Source organism: Mastomys coucha, unplaced genomic scaffold (genome assembly GCF_008632895.1).
Source record: "Mastomys coucha isolate ucsf_1 unplaced genomic scaffold, UCSF_Mcou_1 pScaffold12, whole genome shotgun sequence".
Lineage (NCBI taxonomy): Eukaryota > Metazoa > Chordata > Mammalia > Rodentia > Muridae > Mastomys > Mastomys coucha.
The window spans coordinates 1,455,321-1,472,288 of record NW_022196894.1 but is presented as its reverse complement, the minus strand read 5'-3'; the positions used below and the strand labels follow the sequence as shown (position 1 = coordinate 1,472,288).

The 16,968-nt window shown below is 48.7% G+C and overlaps 2 protein-coding genes across 10 annotated transcripts in view; one reads left to right on the top strand and one right to left on the bottom strand.

The window, feature by feature from the left end:
* Window positions 1–14,159, top strand: part of Ppl (periplakin) — a 47,851-nt gene extending 33,692 nt beyond the window's left edge. The window contains exons 15-22 of the mRNA XM_031361484.1: window positions 1,372–1,550; window positions 1,642–1,780; window positions 2,440–2,633; window positions 4,478–4,628; window positions 5,790–5,873; window positions 6,569–6,685; window positions 7,100–7,192; window positions 10,651–14,159. Of these exons, the coding sequence (XP_031217344.1) occupies window positions 1,372–1,550; window positions 1,642–1,780; window positions 2,440–2,633; window positions 4,478–4,628; window positions 5,790–5,873; window positions 6,569–6,685; window positions 7,100–7,192; window positions 10,651–13,314 (3,621 nt within the window). The 3' untranslated portion in view covers window positions 13,315–14,159. The remainder of the gene's footprint in view (window positions 1–1,371; window positions 1,551–1,641; window positions 1,781–2,439; window positions 2,634–4,477; window positions 4,629–5,789; window positions 5,874–6,568; window positions 6,686–7,099; window positions 7,193–10,650) is intronic.
* A 136-nt stretch (window positions 14,160–14,295) lies between these two features.
* The window catches only part of Ubn1 (ubinuclein 1), a 36,486-nt gene continuing 33,813 nt past the window's right edge, over window positions 14,296–16,968 (bottom strand). For 8 of the 9 annotated variants that reach the window (XM_031361548.1, XM_031361494.1, XM_031361531.1 and 5 more), the window contains one exon: window positions 14,296–16,537. In XM_031361548.1, the coding sequence (XP_031217408.1) occupies window positions 16,488–16,537 (50 nt within the window). In that variant the 3' untranslated portion in view covers window positions 14,296–16,487. The remainder of the gene's footprint in view (window positions 16,538–16,968) is intronic. The other variant, XM_031361540.1, reaches the window with a different exon arrangement.

Genomic DNA, 16,968 nt, shown 5'->3' with positions numbered 1-16,968 from the left:
TCTTCCTCCTTCTCTTTTCTGAGACAGGATTTCTCTGTGTGACCCTGGCTGTCCTGGAACTCACTCTGTAGACCAGGCTGGCCTCAGACTCAGATCTGCCTGCCTCTGCCTCCCGAGTGCTGGGATTAAAGGCGTGCGGCACCACTGCCCGGCTCAGGCCATTCTAAAGTAAAGTGGGCTGGTCCTCATCTGAGTTGCTGAGCCAGGCAGGATGCCTGGCTCCGTTCACCACCACCTACTCTCATATCCTTCTGCCTGACAACTCTTTGTGGTAGGGTCTGCCACCCCTGTTTTAGAGAGAATTAAGAGTCAGAAAACTTCAGTGCTCTCTGGTGCCTGGCACAGGAGTGAGGGGCAGAAGCACGGGAGCACAGGCCCATAGTATCACAAAACTTCAAGCTCTGTGGAGTCATGGGATGGGCATAGCACAAGATCTACCTGGCAGATTGCCCAAGGTTTCATGAACTCTTTCATGAGGGTATATAGAGTGTCCAGTGTCCAGAGGCAACCTGCTGTTGTCCGCGGTGCAGACTTTAACAGTCCACTTGGACCAGATCCTCATTAAAGACGCAGACCCTGGGACTGAGAAGATAGCTGGGTCAGTGAAGTGCTTGCTTTACATAATACACAGGCAAGAAGGAGGATCTCAACTCAGTCCCAGCACTTACATTAAAAGCTGGGCATGACGGGACACCCCATAATTAATTCCACTGCTGAGAAGGCAGGATCACGAGGATCGGTGAGGTTTGCCAGCTGGCCAGCCTAATTGACAAGCCCCGGCTCCTACTAAGAGATGCTGTCTCAAAATCAAACAAACAAGGTAGGGACTCAAGAGAGGCTCAGTCTGAAGTGTTCACACACTACCATGAGGACTGAGTTCAGATCCCTAGCATCCATGTTTAAAAAGAAAAAAAGAAAAGAAAAGAAAAAACCCAGCATGGTTGCACTAGTCTGTAAATCTGACTTTGGGTAAAGCATATTCTCTGGTAAGTATAGCCAGTGAGTAAGCACTGTTCTCAGAGACCCTGTCTTAGAAGCCAAGATAGTGATCTAGAGAGAACTGACACTGACCTTTGGCCTCCACATTTACACTCACACCAACTCCACCTCTCCCTTCCTCTCAAAATAAAATAGATGCTCCCAAAGAATACCTGAGATGACCTCTGGTTTCTCATACATATACCCACCCATGTATGTGCACATCCACACACAAAAACAAACAAACCCTCACAGACTGCCATGGTGGTTGGACCCCAGATGGACACCCCAGTGAGGTGAGCCTTCTCAGCCATGATCACTGGCCCAGAGCACATCCTTGAGGGAAGAGAGCTGTAGGGCTGTGGTCGACCTAGGCACTCTTGATCTCCGTAGAACATTACCAGTGAGCTGCTACAGATTGAGCCAGAGAAGACACAGCGCACAGCTGAGTGTGAGGCCTTTGTGCAGGCCCTCCCAGGCAGCGGCACCACACCCTTGCTGAAGACCCGGGTGGAAGACACCAATCAGAAATATGAGCGACTGGTACAGCTGCTAGAGGCAGCCCAGGAGAAGTAGGTGGCAGGTAGACAGTTAGAGGGTGGTCATGGTAGGGTCAAGGGGTCACCTGACCCCTACACATATGATGTTGTCCTGTGTTCTTAGGGTGGATGTGGCCAACCGCCTGGAGAACAGTCTGCAGCGGGGCAGGGAGCTGCTGGCCTCGTACGAGAACAGGCTTGTCCAGGATGACACAATGCCTGAAAGTGGCTACATGTTGGACAGCAAGAGGCAGGAGTTGGAGGTAAACTTAGGATCTGGGGGCCATGGGGTCCTTTCTCTGGGCTCAAGACATCTGCCTCCATTCCCAGACGAGGATATAAGGGCCCTGAAGGTTTGGAGTTCCCAGCGGGTCATTCTAGGGGTTATAAACACAGGTACTGGGCTCGCTCTTGGCTATTCCTAGGGTCTGTGCAGCTGGGGAGCTTTTAAAGCCACTATTTTGCAGCAAAGTGTCTATGGAAAACATAGGTTTCTGAAGCTCCTGGTGAGCACATTGAGCAGCCTGGTCTACAGCTCCTGGGTAGGTGCACAGCCACTGTCACCAGTGGTCTAGGACACAGGTTTGGATGTCTGAGCACTGAGGTACTCTGACAGTGCCCTATAGCAATCCTCTGTCTCCTTTTCATGACCAGCCTTGGAACAAAGAAAAGCAGGCTCAGGAAGAGCCTCATGGCTGAAGGATGGCAGGCACACATGCCACCCCTTTAACGCTTTGACAAACGACACTTTTCAGAGCTGTGTTTGCAATGAAATGGACCATTGCAAAAGTGGAGGCTGAGACCTCCTTCTTGCTCTTAGGCCTGAACCTCCCCTCAAAGCAGGAGGCCCCAGTACCCTAGGGGTGCTGCCAGGCTCTTAGGAGCTCTGGCCACAACACTTGTCTCTTTGCCTGTCTGGCAGGCTATGGCTTCTGAGCTGCAGGCCCAGAAGTCCCTCCTAGGTGAGGTGGAGCAGAACCTGGAGGTGGCCAAGCAGTGTTCCAGCTCACTGGCCAGCCGCTTCCAAGAGCACTGCCCTGACCTGGAGCGCCAGGAAGCTGAGGTACACAAGCTCAACCAACGTTTCAACAACCTCAGCCAGCAGGTGGAACGCAGGTGAGGGGTACCACAGACAGTGGGCTGGAAGGAGGGCCTGGCTTAGGCAGCCTGCCTTGAAACACTAGGCCAGGGATCTTCTGTGTGTGTGTGTGTGTGTGTGTGTGTGTGTGTGTGTGTGTGTGTGTGTGTGTTGCAATGTACATGTCCATATGCATGTTTGTACATGTGGAGGAATACTTGTTCTGGTGGAGGTCCTGAGGTGGTGTCAGGAATCACCTTTGATCATTCCTCTACCTTATTCACTGAGGTAGGATTTCTCAGTTGAGCCCATGCCCACTCTTTACTTACTTATGCTAGGGATCCTGTGTCTACTTTTTATGGTTGAACTTAGAGTTCAGCCAGATGCCCCTACAGAGTTTACATGGGTTCTAAGGATCCAAACTCCAGTCCTCATGCATGCACAGTATTTAGTTTTTAACTGCCGAGCCACCTCCCCAACCTGAGTGCCCCTTTTTAAAGAAAGAAATAAAAATTAAAATGACACATACAAAGTAAGCACATACAAAGTAAGAAACTCTGCGTAATGACTAACCACCTGTATCAGCCCTCGTGTGTGTGTGTGTGTGTGTGTGTGTGTGTGTGTGTGTGTGTGTGTGTGAGAGAGAGAGAGAGAGAGAGAGAGAAAGAGAGAGAGAGAGAGAGGTATGATCCATATAAGTGTGTCAGTGTATATACCATGGAATGTGTGGAGGTCAGAGGATCATTTTGAATGTTTTCACTTTCTACCTTTTATACAGGATCTCAGTTCACCACTGCTGAGTCAGGCTAGCTGGCTCGGGGCTTCCCGGTCTTCCCCCATTTCCTCCCATCTCCCTGTAGGAACACTGGAATTATAGACACCTATGTCTGGCTTTTACATAGGGTCTGGAGAGCTGAGCCCAGGTGATCAGGCTTGCACATCAAATGCTTTAACCCACTAATGTGCCTCCTCCCCAGGAGGCCCTACCTGCCTAGTTCCACCCATTTCCCACACATCCACACCATGGGCAGGTGGATGTGGAAGCATCCACAGGTAGATGCAAGTACTATTGCTTGCCTTTTTTCTTAGGCTCTGTCTGTGTTGTCTCCTCCACTCCACTTCTGCTTGTGTGCTAGAGTGCATATTTCCAGTAAGTCTGTCCGAGATTAACAGATTTATGATCATTTCAAAGAACAGCTTTGTATTCCAGAGCTTTCGCCCATGTGTTCTCTTTCCTTAATTTCCTTTATGTGGATCACACTGGGTTTAACGTGTATCTCTTTTCCTTTCTTACCATGGAACCTTAGATCATTGTTTCAAGGTAGCTTCCCTTTCCTCTGTAAGCATTTAACACTGGTCAAGTACTGCGTCCACCCTGTCCCAGCAATGCTCAAGTTTTCTTCTTGAGGAAATAGGATTTCTCAACCTCCACGTGTCCTTCCTTTGCTCAAGTGATACACAGTGAGTCCCTCTGCCTGTCAGGATGCAGCTCCTAACCGTCCTGTTGATAATCCATGCTTACCCACTCTTTCTGTTGACCATTTGGGAACTTGTCCAGTTCAGTTACATTTGGCTTTTCTACTGCCTTTCAAAACTCAGTGTGGCTAGAAAGATGGCTTCAGTCAGTGTGGCCTTGTCACACAAGTATGAGGACCCAAGCTCTGTTCCCAGCACACATGTAGAGGTAGGCATGGTGGCACAGATTCATAATTCTAGAGCTGGGGAGGCAGAAAGAGGTGGATCCCATGGAGCTTACTGGCCAGTCAATCTGACCTACTTACCCTCCCCTACACACACACCAAAAGAGGGCCTCCTAAAACTGAGGGATCAGTGAGGTTCTTGTCTGCTATACAGAGAGACCTGACTGGCTTTGTCCCCACAGGGCCCAGAGCCTGCAGAGTGCCAGGGCTGCCTACAATGAGTACTACAGTGGTTATGACTGTGTGCTCCAGTTCTTGACCAAGACTCCCAGCTATGAGCCCCAGGAGACAGACAGCCTCAGCCAGATGGAGACAAAGCTGAAGAACCAGAAGGTAAGATGGCTGCTTCTACTTTTTAATGTATGTGTGGGAGGATCCGAAGTCTTCAAGGCCTGGCTGGAGAGATGGCTTAGTGGTTAAGAGCACTGACTGCTCTTCCAGACATGGTGGCTCACAACCATCTGTAATGGGATCCAATGCCCTCTTCTGGTGTGTCTGAAAAGATCTACAGTGTACTCACATGCATTTTTAAAAAAGACGAAGAAGACGTCCTTAAGACCAATGGGTCAAGACAAAGGAAGGGGCCATAGCTCTCAGCATCCTCTCACAAGCACCCCACATCTTGCTCACCCCTTTCCTCTCAGTGCCCTTCACAGGCCCTGACCCAACACCAACAGATACTCATATGGCTTAGCTCATGACCAAAACACTGGGAACCCTGTGGGAAAGATCCCATTATCAAAGTAGGGGTTCCCGCTTCCTCAGTGCTACAAGGACCTCAGAAATCCAGTGGCTGGGGCTACGGAAGCAATTTTGTCAGAAAAGTGCTTGCTATGCAAACATGAATACCTGAATTTAATCACTAGAACCCACATAAGAAATCAAGCATGGCTATGCAAGTCTATAATACTAGCACTGGGCAAGGACGAAAGACAAATGGGTCCATGAAATTCACTGACCGGCAAGCATAGCCAAGTTGATTGATTTCCGGGTTCAGTGAGAGATCCTATCCCAAAAAGTAAGTGGAGCACAGTAGTGGGAAGATATATGATGTAGACTGTTAGCCTTTGTATGTGCATACACAGAGACAGACAGACAGATGGGCGGACAGACAGACAGACAGGGTCAGAGGGAAACAAAGAGAAATCCAGTACCTGATATTCAACTTGCAGTCCTTTCCTGGACTTGTTTTCTCATTCTCAAACAAGTTCCTCAAACTTGGCTCCCAAGCTCACTAGAGGATTACATGCTCTACCAGAGCAGAGCCTGGCATTTCAGAGCACACAATAAACACCTGTTTCCTGGCACAGATAACCATCTTCATGGCCCTTGCTCCAGGCCTTGGCATTGCCCTTTGTGGCAAACAAATGTATACAAGAAAGCCACCCATTATGCTTTGAACTATAGCATGTTGACTTTAGGTTCTAAGGACTCAGCCTTCTGGGGAGCTTGTGTGTGGGGCTGTTTTGGTTCCCAGTATCTCTTGTTTTACAGAACTTGCTTGATGAAATAGCAATCAGGGAACAAGAGGTACAGAAGGTCTATGCAGACTCCCAGCGGTACCAGCAAGCAGCGAAGGTGAGCCATGAACCCTGTCCGAGCACACAGTAGGGGATTTTGCATTAAACATTGCAGTAAGTAAGTTGCTGGGGAAATGGGCAGTCGCCATATGTAGGCCCACCCCTTTGACAAAACAACCAGACACTTGATATTATCCAGGAGTTATATTTTTAGAAACAGTAAACTCTTGGGGGGGGGGGTGTTTACCCTAAAGGAAGACAAAAAAAAAATGAAAAATGATGTACACCAAACAAAATTATGTAACAGCTCTAGTTGTAACAGGAAAACTAGCTAACAAAGCCTTAGGAATGTCTGTGTGAATGATCAAACATCTACTTGATGGGAAATGTCAAGGTCTCTAGTGGAGAAAGGGAGAAAGGCTTAGAATGCAGTGTTCACTAAGGAAACAGCATCTGGCCTCTGGGCCTGTTGGAAGGCCCGAAGAGTCAACTTGGTTTGTGTCTCTGCAGTAGCTGGGAATTGCTGGCACATTTTCTTGTATGGATATCGCTCGGTGAGCTAGCAACTTACCATTACTGTCTTAGCAGCTCTCAGGACCTCCGGGTAGCCAGCTCAGGTACAGATGTGAGGAAGCTATGCAAGGTTGCTAAACCAGTTCCTGGCAGCTTGGAGTCCTTAGAGGGAGCATAAATCATTGTGGCTTCTTCTTGGTTGCCCCTAGCTGACTACTGCACTTCCTTTCTTTTACCCAGGACTACGAACTTGAAGCAGAGAAGCTAAGGTCCCTGCTGGACCTGGAGAATGGAAGGAACAGCCATGTGAACAAAAGAGCCAGGCTGCAGTCTCCTGCTGCCAAAGTGAAGGAAGAGGTGAGCTGTTAAGAGAAGACCTCCAAGGGCTGTTTGGATGTGGTCCTCTGTGATGCACTTGGAAGAGGAGGAAGAACTTGTTTTGGAGCAGTGATATATCAATGTGCCTAAGAGGCAGGCTTGTAGGGGTTCTGGCCCCGTGCCAGACACATGGGAGGCTCCCACCTTGCTCCCCTGTGCAAGTCTATAGCAGAGGGTAGTATAGAGCCTGCAAGAGCTGTGGGAAGAATACTTAGCACCAACCTGGGTCATCTCAGTTATCTTTCCACCAATGGATGGAGCTATGGGTAGGAATGGGCAAGAAGTACCCCTGTCCCTGCCTGCCAGGCCCCTCCCAGACTGTGTTCAAGCGTTCTGTTTTTCTCTTAGTCTTTTGGTTTATCTGCTAACTGCTGACCTAAAATGTCTCTGTAGGAAGCTGCTCTTGCTGCCAAGTTCACAGAGGTTAACGCCATCAACAGACAGAGGCTACAGAATCTGGAGTTTGCACTGAATCTCTTGAGACAGGTAACTCATCTTAGTTAGAAATACTACTTCAAACTCTCCTACAAGATGAGAAATCAGTCTCCTCTGCCTTAGATACTCAGCCTGTGAATGAAGGGAGTGTCTCCTGCCGACACTTGTGAGGATTAATGCTATGCTAAGCTGAGCCAGCCTTCTTCACTAGGATGGGCTAACTTCCATCCCAATTCAAAAGATGCTTGCTGAGCACTTATCAAAGGCTTTTGTTTGTCTTTTATGAGTGTTTTGCCTGCATGTATGTATGTGCACCACACGTGTACCTGGTGCCCAAGTTCAGAAGACAATATATTCCCTAGAACTGGAGTTTCAGATGGTTGTGAGCCACCATGTGGGTGCTAGGAATTAAACCTGGGTCCCCTGTAAGAGCAACAAGTGCTCTTAACTGCTGAGCCACCTCTCCACACACACACACACCGAGTTTCTTTCGAGGGGATTGGGTTTTTTTGGGGGGGTGGTGTTTGTTTTATTTTTTGAGACAGGGCTGTCCTGGAACTCACTGTGTAGCCCTGTCTGTCCTGGAACTCACTCTGTGTAGCTCTGGCTGTCCTGGAACTCACTCTGTGTAGCTCTGGCTGTCCTGGAACTCACTCTGTGTAGCTCTGGCTGTCCTGGAACTCACTCTGTGTAGCCTGGAACTCACTCTGTGTAGCCCTGGCTATCCTGGAACTCACTCTGTGTAGCCCTGGCTGTCCTGGAACTCACTCTGTGTAGCCCTGGCTGTCCTGGAACTCACTCTGTGTAGTCCTGGCTGTCCTGGAACTCACTCTGTGTAGTCCTGGCTGTCCTGGAACTCACTCTGTGTAGCCCTGGCTGTCCTGGAACTCACTTTGTATAGTCCTGGCTATCCTGGAACCCACTCTGCTGGGATACCACAACCACCCAGCTTCAAAGTTATTTTTTAATGGCATGTTTGTATTTCTGTACATGGATTCAGGTACATGTACATGCTTGCGTGTGCAGGGGAAATGACAACCAAAGAGTCATCCTACGGAATGCCTTTTACTCCTTTTAAGACAAGGTTTCCTATTGGCCTGGAGTTTAGAAATTAGACTAGGCTACCTGGCCAGCAAGGCCCGGGAAGCTTCCAGTTTCCATGTCCTTGATGCTGGGACTGCAAGTGTACCTACACTAGAGCACTAAACCCCAGCATTTTCCCACCAGTGCTGGGGTCAAAACTCAAGTCCATAAGCTTGCAGGGGATTCTCCCAGTCCCCAAAGTTATTTTAGGGCTCGGATGGAATTTATGACAGTATTATCTGACATATAAAGGAACTAGAAGCAACTGACACTCCTCAGAAATGCTGAGCTGGAGAGATGGTTCAGTGGTTAAGAGCACTGGCTGCTCTTCCAGAGGTCCTGAGTTCAATTCCCAGCAACCACATGGTGGCTCACAACCATCTGTAATGGGGTCTGGTGCCCTCTTCTGGTGTGTCTGAAGAAAGCAATGTTGGTGTACTCATATACATAAAATAAATAAATAAATAAATCTTAAAAAAGAAAGAGAAGAAAGGAATGCTCTGGGTTAACCTGTCCAAATAGTGGACACTGCTCTTAAGCAGTGATGTGACTGACACCTTCTGTGGTATTCTGCCCCTCCAGTCAGAAACTGCAAACCAGACAACTGTTTGCATAGAAAAAATAATCATGTGGTGCTCACTAAAACATATACATAAAAGAATGTCTGCAAGGACAACAAACACCCCCTAGGGACAGGGCAGAGATGGGAACTAGTGACACTTCAGACCCCTCTGTGCCTGCAAAACATTTTGCCTTAATCAATTTTTAAAAGCTTTAAAAAGTAACACTAGAGCATTAGTGGAGTCCCCAGAAGATCATAGTGCAGCTAGCCCATCTTAGCCTGGGTGAGCAGGCCTATCTGTCTCTCTCTTTTTATTCCATATTATTTTGTTGTTCATATTTGCTTCAAATCAATGAATTTCTAAGTCAGGTTCAGGTAACTGAAGGGCCTTTATGAGGAGTTTATATTGTCTAGACCCAAGATATGCTACAAACACAGTCTGAAGTAAAGTAGGAAATAACCTTTTTCTTTTTCTTTTTCTTTCTTTTCTTTTCTTTTCTTTTTTTTTTTTTTTTTTTTTTTTTTTTTTTTTTTTTTTTTTTTTTTTTTTTGGTTTTTCGAGACAGGGTTTCTCTGTGTAGTCCTAGCTGTCCTGGAACTCACTCTGTAGACCAGGCTGGCTTCGAACTCAGAAATCCACCTGTCTCTACCTCCTAAGTGCTGGGATTAAAGGCATGCACCACCACCGCCTGGCTTTTCTTTCTTTTTTTATTAGATGTTTTCCTTATTTACAATATTTCCTTTCCCAGGTTCCCCTCCAAAGAAAACATAAAATAAAATAAAATAAAAAAACAAAAACAAAAACTCTTGTTCCCTCCCCCTGCTCACCACCACACCCTTTCTTGCTTACTGGCCCTGGCATTCCCCTACACTGGGGCATAGAACCTTCACAGGGCCAAGGTCCTCTTCTTCCATTGATAACTGACTTGGCCATCCTCTGCTATACACATGCTGCTGGAGCCATGAGGCCCCCATGTGTACTCTTTGGAGTTTTAGTTCCTGGGATCTCTGAGAGTACTAGTTAGTTCATATTGTTGTTCGTCCTAAGGGGCTGCAAATCCTTCAGCTCCTTGGGTCCTTTCTTTAGCTCCTTCATTGGGGACACTGTACTCAGTCCAATGGATGGCTGTGAGTCTCTGCTTCTGTATTAGTCGGGTACTGTCAGAGCTTCTCAGGAGACAGCTATATCAGGCTCCTGTCATCCAGCACTTGCTGGCATCCACGATAGTGTCTAGATTTGATGACTGAATATGGGAAGGATTCCCAGATGGAACAGTCTCTGAATTGTCCTTCCTTTAGTCTCTGCTCCATAGTTAAAGAAACTCAAGAAGAAGGAAGTATTCAAAGTGTGGATACTTCGTTCCTTCTTAAAAGGGGGAACAAAATATCCATGGAAGGAGTTGTACAGACTAACTATGGAAATAACCTTTTTCTAGAGACAGGCTTAGAACCTGTAATCTAGTCATTGAAGATGTTTCCCCTCTGTGGTAGGGGGCTTGATTCATACCTGGGAGCAAGGCCCCCCATTCACGGGTATAGCCAAAAGAATAAGGTACAGACCACCCAGAACAAAACCAACTAGTGCACCCCGTGTTGTGGTACAGGTTTCACAGTTCAAATCACCTGTCTGTTTCTGGAAGTTGTTTAATTTTTCTGGCTATGATATTAAATATTAAATCATCTTTGCTAGTAATTAGTTTATGACTTTCATTCTTGGACCACTCGGTAGAATGACGGAGGCTTATGGCCTCCTCCCCAGCCACCAGTGCTTGCCCAGGTCTACCACAACCTTTGCTAGGATCCCCTGGGCTCCATCTCACCTCTCTGTCTCTTAACCGTGCATTCATTGTCTTTTCTGCTGCAGCAACCAGAAGCAGGAGTGACCCATGAGACCCTGCAAGGGGGAAAGCTAGGCTCCGGCAGGGAGGAAACATGGAAGATTAAGAAGGAACTGGAGGAGGAGATGGAGCGAAGGCAACAGCTGGAAAATGAAGTCAAGAGTGCCCAGGAGGAAATCCAGACCCTGAAGGATCAGGGGCCTCAGGAGTCATTAGTTAGGAAGGAGGTGCTGAAGAAGGTGCCAGACCCTGCCCTGGAGGAGAGCTTCCAGCAGCTGCAGCAGACCCTGGCTGAGGAACAGCACAAAAACCAGCTGTTGCAGGAGGAGCTGGGAGCACTGCAGCTCCGGCTGCAGGCACTAGAGCAGGAGACCAGGGATGGGGGCCAGGAGTATGTGGTCAAGGAGGTCTTGCGCATTGAGCCAGACAGAGCCCAGGAGGATGAGGTCCTGCAGCTGCGGGAGGAGCTGGAGGCACTGCGGCGCCAGAAAGGTGCCCGAGAGGCTGAGGTGCTACTCTTACAGCAGCGTGTAACAGCCCTGGCTGCTGAGAAGAGCAGGGTGCAGGAAAAGGTCACTGAGAGAGAGGTGGTAAAGCTACAGAATGACCCGCAGCTAGAGGCAGAATACCGGAGGCTGCAGGAGGAGCACCAGCGGGAGGGCATACTCAGGGAGAAGCAGGAAGAGGAGCTGAGTTTCCTACAGGCGAAGCTCAGGAGACTGGAGAAAGAACGAGCCATGGCAGAAGGCAAGATCACTGTCAAAGAGGTGCTCAAGGTAGAGAAAGACACAGCTGCCGAGAGAGAAGTAAATGACCTCACCCGGCAGTGTGAGGACGAGGCTGCCAAGGCGCGATCTGGCCAGCGGGAGAAGACAGAGCTTCTCAGGAAGATATGGGCCCTGGAAGAGGAAAATGCCAAGGTGGTGGTACAGGAGAAGGTCCGAGAGATCGTGCGGCCAGATCCCAAGGCAGAGAGTGAAGTGGCCAACCTCCGTCTGGAGCTGGTGGAGCAGGAGCGCAAATTCAGGGGTGCTGAGGAGCAGCTGAAGAGCTACCAGAGTGAGCTGGAGGCCCTACGGAACCGTGGGCCACAGGTAGAAGTCAAAGAGGTGACCAAAGAGGTCATTAAATACACAACTGACCCAGAGACAGAGCAGGAACTCCAGCGGCTCAGGGAGGAGATCATGGACAAGACCAGGTTAATAGAAAGGTGTGACCTGGAGATTTACCAGCTGAAGCAGGAGATCCAGGCCCTAAAGGACACCAAGCCGCAGGTACAGACTAGAGAAGTGGTCCAGGAGATCCTACAGTTCCAGGAAGACCCCCAAACTAAGAAAGAGGTAGAGTCTCTGCGTATACAGCTGTCAGACGAACAGAAGAAACAGGTAGATCTGGAAGGGGAGCGGGCATCCCAGGAAGAGAAGATCAAACGCAAGGAGCAAGAGCTGGCACAGGGGAAGGAAAGGGTTGTGCGCCAGGAGGTGGTACAGTATGAAGATGAGCCAGACTTGCGAGCTGAGGTGACTGCCTTCACAGACAGCATTGATGCTGAGCTGCAGCACATTGATAAACTGCATGTGGAGCTGCGGCGGCTACAGCATCGCCGAGCAGAGCTGGAGAGGCAGTTGGAGGAGCTAGAGCGTGAGAGGCAGGCACGTAGGGCAGCTGAGTTGGAGGTACAGAGGCTGCAACAGAGGCTGGCTGCATTAGAGCAGGAGGAGACCAAGACTGGTGAGAAGGTGACCCACACACAAAAGGTGGTGCTGCAGCAGGACCCACAGCAGACCAGGGAGCATGCTCTGCTCCGAGCCCAGCTGGAGGAAGAGCGGCACCGGAGGCAGCTACTAGAAGGTGAGCTTGAGCCCCTGCGTAGAAAGTTGGCTGCCCTGGAGAAGGCAGAGATAAAAGAAAAAGTGGTCTTCTCTGAGAGTGTCCAGGTAGAAAAAGGTGACACTGAGCAAGAGATCCAGCGGCTCAAGAAGAGCCTGGAAGAGGAGAGCCGGAGCAAGAGGGAGCTGGATTCAGAGGTGACCCGGCTGGAAGCCAAGTTATCTGAGCTAGAATTCTATAATTCGAAGTCATCCAAGGAACTGGATTTCCTGAGAGAAGAAAACCACAAGCTACAGCTAGAGCGGCAAAACCTGCAGCTAGAGACCCGGAGACTCCAATCAGAGATTGAGATGGCAGCCACAGAGACTCGAGATCTGAAGAACATAACCACGGTAGACTCTGGGACCCATCTAAACTCTAGGCTTTGGTCCCTAGAGAAGGAACTAGATGACCTCAAGAAGATGTCCAAGGACAAGGATCTGGAGATCGATGAACTGCAGAGGCGCCTGGGCTCTGTGGCTGTCAAGAGAGAGCAGAGAGAGAATCACTTGAGGCGCTCCATAGTGGTCATTGACCCTGACACAGGTCATGAGCTGTCCCCAGAGGAGGCCCACCGGGCTGGGCTCATCGACTGGAAAATGTTTGTGAAGCTCAGAAGCCAGGAGTGTGACTGGGAGGAAATATCAGTGAAAGGTCCTAATGGGGAGTCATCAGTAATCCATGACAGGAAGTCAGGCAAGAAGTTCTCCATTGAGGATGCTCTGCAGAGTGGCAGGCTAACCCCTGCTCAATATGACCGCTATGTCAACAAGGATATGTCCATTCAGGAGCTGGCAGTCTTGGTGTCTGGGCAGAAGTAGGCCTAGCCCTTCTGCCTGGCTTTTCTTGGAGATGGCTGGCTGGCTAACTCGTTCTCAGCAACTTCCTGGGTGTCTTCTACTCCCTAGCCCTCATATAGACTTCTGAGCTAAGTGTTTTATCCACACTGTATCAGGCTGCTTACAGTGCAGCTATTGTAATACCAGCAGACACCAGCTGGGTAGCATCTCTCAGCTCAGCCTCAGTCTGAGTGACCTGCTCCCACCTGTGATAACTTAATAACATTGGTATCTTCTCTCCCTTTCCTATATGCTCCCATCATCAGTGTGACAGCTGGAAACCATAGCAGGAGAAAATAGACATACTCAACAAGACAGCATGGACTTTAGTGTTACCACACAGTGACACTGAAGGCAGAAGGCATCCTTTCTGCCTCTTTCGATTCATCAAGACTGGTCCACTGGGGCTGCTGACCTTCCTTCTTGCCATTCCATTTTTCTGACTGGGATCAAACTATCAACAGTGCCTGCTCAGTAGTGACTCTACTCATTGAACAGGGCTCTACACTAGAACATATGTCCAGAATCCACAATGCCTGGCTCTTGGTGCTAGAATAACTAGCCAGGATGTGCCAGAAAGACAGGCACCAACAACAGTTTGCTAGTTCTGAAATGAAAAGATCTTAGTAATGGATGGTGTGCTAGCCTTACTTTCAGTGCCTTACAAGTCTTCCTCATTATTGCATTGGCATTTAGATATATGAAAGTTGATTGTTCACCAAACGGATTTCTGCTTCTCTGTATTTCATGTATTATGTAAGAAAATGGGAAGTGATAGGGAACTTTATGGCATGAAAATAAAAATCTGGTGGCTTGATTCTAACTCATAGCAAGTATGAGTCCTTTACACATGAGGCTGAACCTTGGCTCTCAGCCACAATGGGCATTCCATACATACCAGGGCTCCTATGCACTGAAGAATCACTTGCAAATAAAATAGTAATGAAAAAATGAGGAAAGACATTTTGGAAACCTCAAAACAATTTATTGAGTTGCTTTATACAAGATTAACAATTTCCACACCACCCCCTAACACCAACACAGTTGCGGCACAAAAGCCCCTCTCACACCTAAGAAACGGCCACGCCTGGTTAAGTCTCAGAACCTTGCACCCACCAAAGAAATCCCACTTGCATCCCACTGAGCTGGCTCTACCTCCACCCTCTGCTGAAGCCGGGCCACAGGTCTCCCTGGCCATGGCTGTTAAAGTCATTCACTCGTTCATTACCACAAATAAAGCATAAACAAGGAAAAGAAATCTCATAAACTCCCCATCAAAGAAACGTTTCCCTGAGGCAAGAGGCATCGCTAGATTCCTAAAGATGAGGGCATCCTGCTCTAGCTGCACAAGCAGTGGCACATGGGGAGGAGGGAGCACCAAAGGGGTGGGGTGCTAGGGCCCGTTGCTTGACGGGCAGAGGAGCCTGGAGAGTTCCCACTGCTCAGCTTTGCTGGCGGCCTCAGCTCGGCTTAGAGCTCAGCTATACAAATCTCTTCTTTGGCTCTTTTTGCTACTACCTAAAACTATTCTGTAAACAAACTGGAAATCCAAGTTGCAAAAAATATATGTAATAAAAGGATAAGGAATCCACATGGCCAAATGTGAAAACAATTGGTTCTTCCATACAAAAGGAGTCAGAGCAGAGGCCAGACCAAAGAGCTGACAAAGGTCTTGCTCACAGTAAGGTTTCAAAAAGGTGGCCACCTCCACAGGAATAGAGGGCTACTGAGCTCCATATCCTTGAGGCAGGAACCAAAAGAACACTTGACCCATCCTAGGGTGCATACTGAGGGTACTGATCACCTCCCCAAATGTTGTCTGGCTATGCAGTCAGCCAGACACACTGCGAGGCATTTTTACAGGACAGGCAACAGCCCTCCGAGTCCACATGAACTAGCCACTGGGTAAGTGTGACAGCCTGATGATGGAAGCTCTGTAGTCAACTCTCTTTGTCCTCTGTCTACTCTCCAGACCCTCTGGACGTCCCTCCTAAGTATACGCAGAAGCTTGCTGTCCAGAGAGCACCAGCGCCCCAGACCCGTTCTCTGTGGCAGATGCTTCAGAGAGGCCTGTCCTGCGGCTCTGCCACAGAGAGAGTTCTAAGAGTAAGACTAAGTGGAATGTCTACCTGTGGCTTGGAACCCCTGGGCTTTCAAACACAGAGGGCTGAGGGGCTCCCCTGTAGTCCACTTGCATCAACTCTACAAAAACAAAACAGAGCTGTGGCTCCACGGGAACCTGGGATTTGGGGGCTCAGATGACTTTCAAGTCAAGACAGCACAGGTTATGGAGTGCAGTCATTAAAAAAGCCAATTAAATAAAACTGTCTTAAATACAGACTAACTTTAAAAAAAGATCTTCATCTCAGATCCATTCAGTGGGCTGAATGGATAGGTGTGAGTTGTCAAAGTCTGCTCCACCAAAAAGGCACTGGAATTAAGTCTTCCTATAATGTGATGTGTGAAGAGCAGTCCCATTCTATCCAACGCATTCAATGGTATGACAGAAACAGCCCAAGACAGATGTCTTTAAAAATCCTACCACGATTGTTGAATCTATAAAGATCTTTTTCTCTATAAGAGCTTCATTGTCATGTTCTGAGGAGAAACTGGCCCCTACAAGGAGCACACATTACGTGTTCTTAGTATTTTGCAAGGTCCCCCACATGCAGCTCTGGCCTGGGTCTTGTCCTCTTGAGTACACAGCCTGAGGATGGGATGGAATCACAAGCATCCAGAGATTCTACTGTGGCCAGGAGGAGTCCCTGAGCAATAGGGAGCTCCGAGACACACCGAAGGCCAGGGTTAGGAGCTCTAGAACCTAGCAGTCAACAGATGTGCCACAGGTGCTGTGTACACTGTGCTTCCCAGCACAGCCTAGACACACTTCCCAGCACAGAGCTGCTGCCCCTTGACGTCGTCCAGCGACAAAGCCACGAGGCCCAGAGCACCAGGTCAGTAAGCGCTTTGTGAGAGGCAGAAACTGCCTTGGTTGGAGGCCCATCTGAAGTGCTAAGAAGTGCTCCATTTCAAACTCACGCCTGCTCCAGAAGAAAAGCAGTGGGCAAGAAGAGCACAGCAAGTGTCTGTTATCAGAGACATACATGTTGGGCTTCCTCCTAGACCTACGTCATTCAGTTCCATCCTCCAAAGTGTCACAATTTCCTCGGTACAACAGGACCTTTCCCATGAAGCTGTGAAGCATCTGGAAAAGAATAACAAAATGAGATCATTCTTTAAGAGCTCCATTCCTTTAAGACAGCATGAACTTTACTTCAAAGGGAACATAAGCAGCAAATAAATGTCCCCCAAACGGCAGCTGTGTGCATTGCTACTTGCAGCATCCTGCGTCATGCATGGGCATTAGCACTTTTCAGGCAGGAGGCCATGGAGCACATCTATAGAACAGGCACTCTGCAACATGACAAAGGCTACTGCAAGGCCTGATGACCACACCGAATCCAGACAATGTTCATTCTCTTGTCATCAAAATGTTCTCAGGTACCAGAAAGACAAAGGTAACAGCATCAAATCCACATGGAAGGGAAAGCAGAACAGAAGCAAGTCTCAGCTCCCTGCTGGATACAGGGGACTCCCTGCCAGCCCCACAGAGCCCCCCACCCCCAGCTCCCTGCT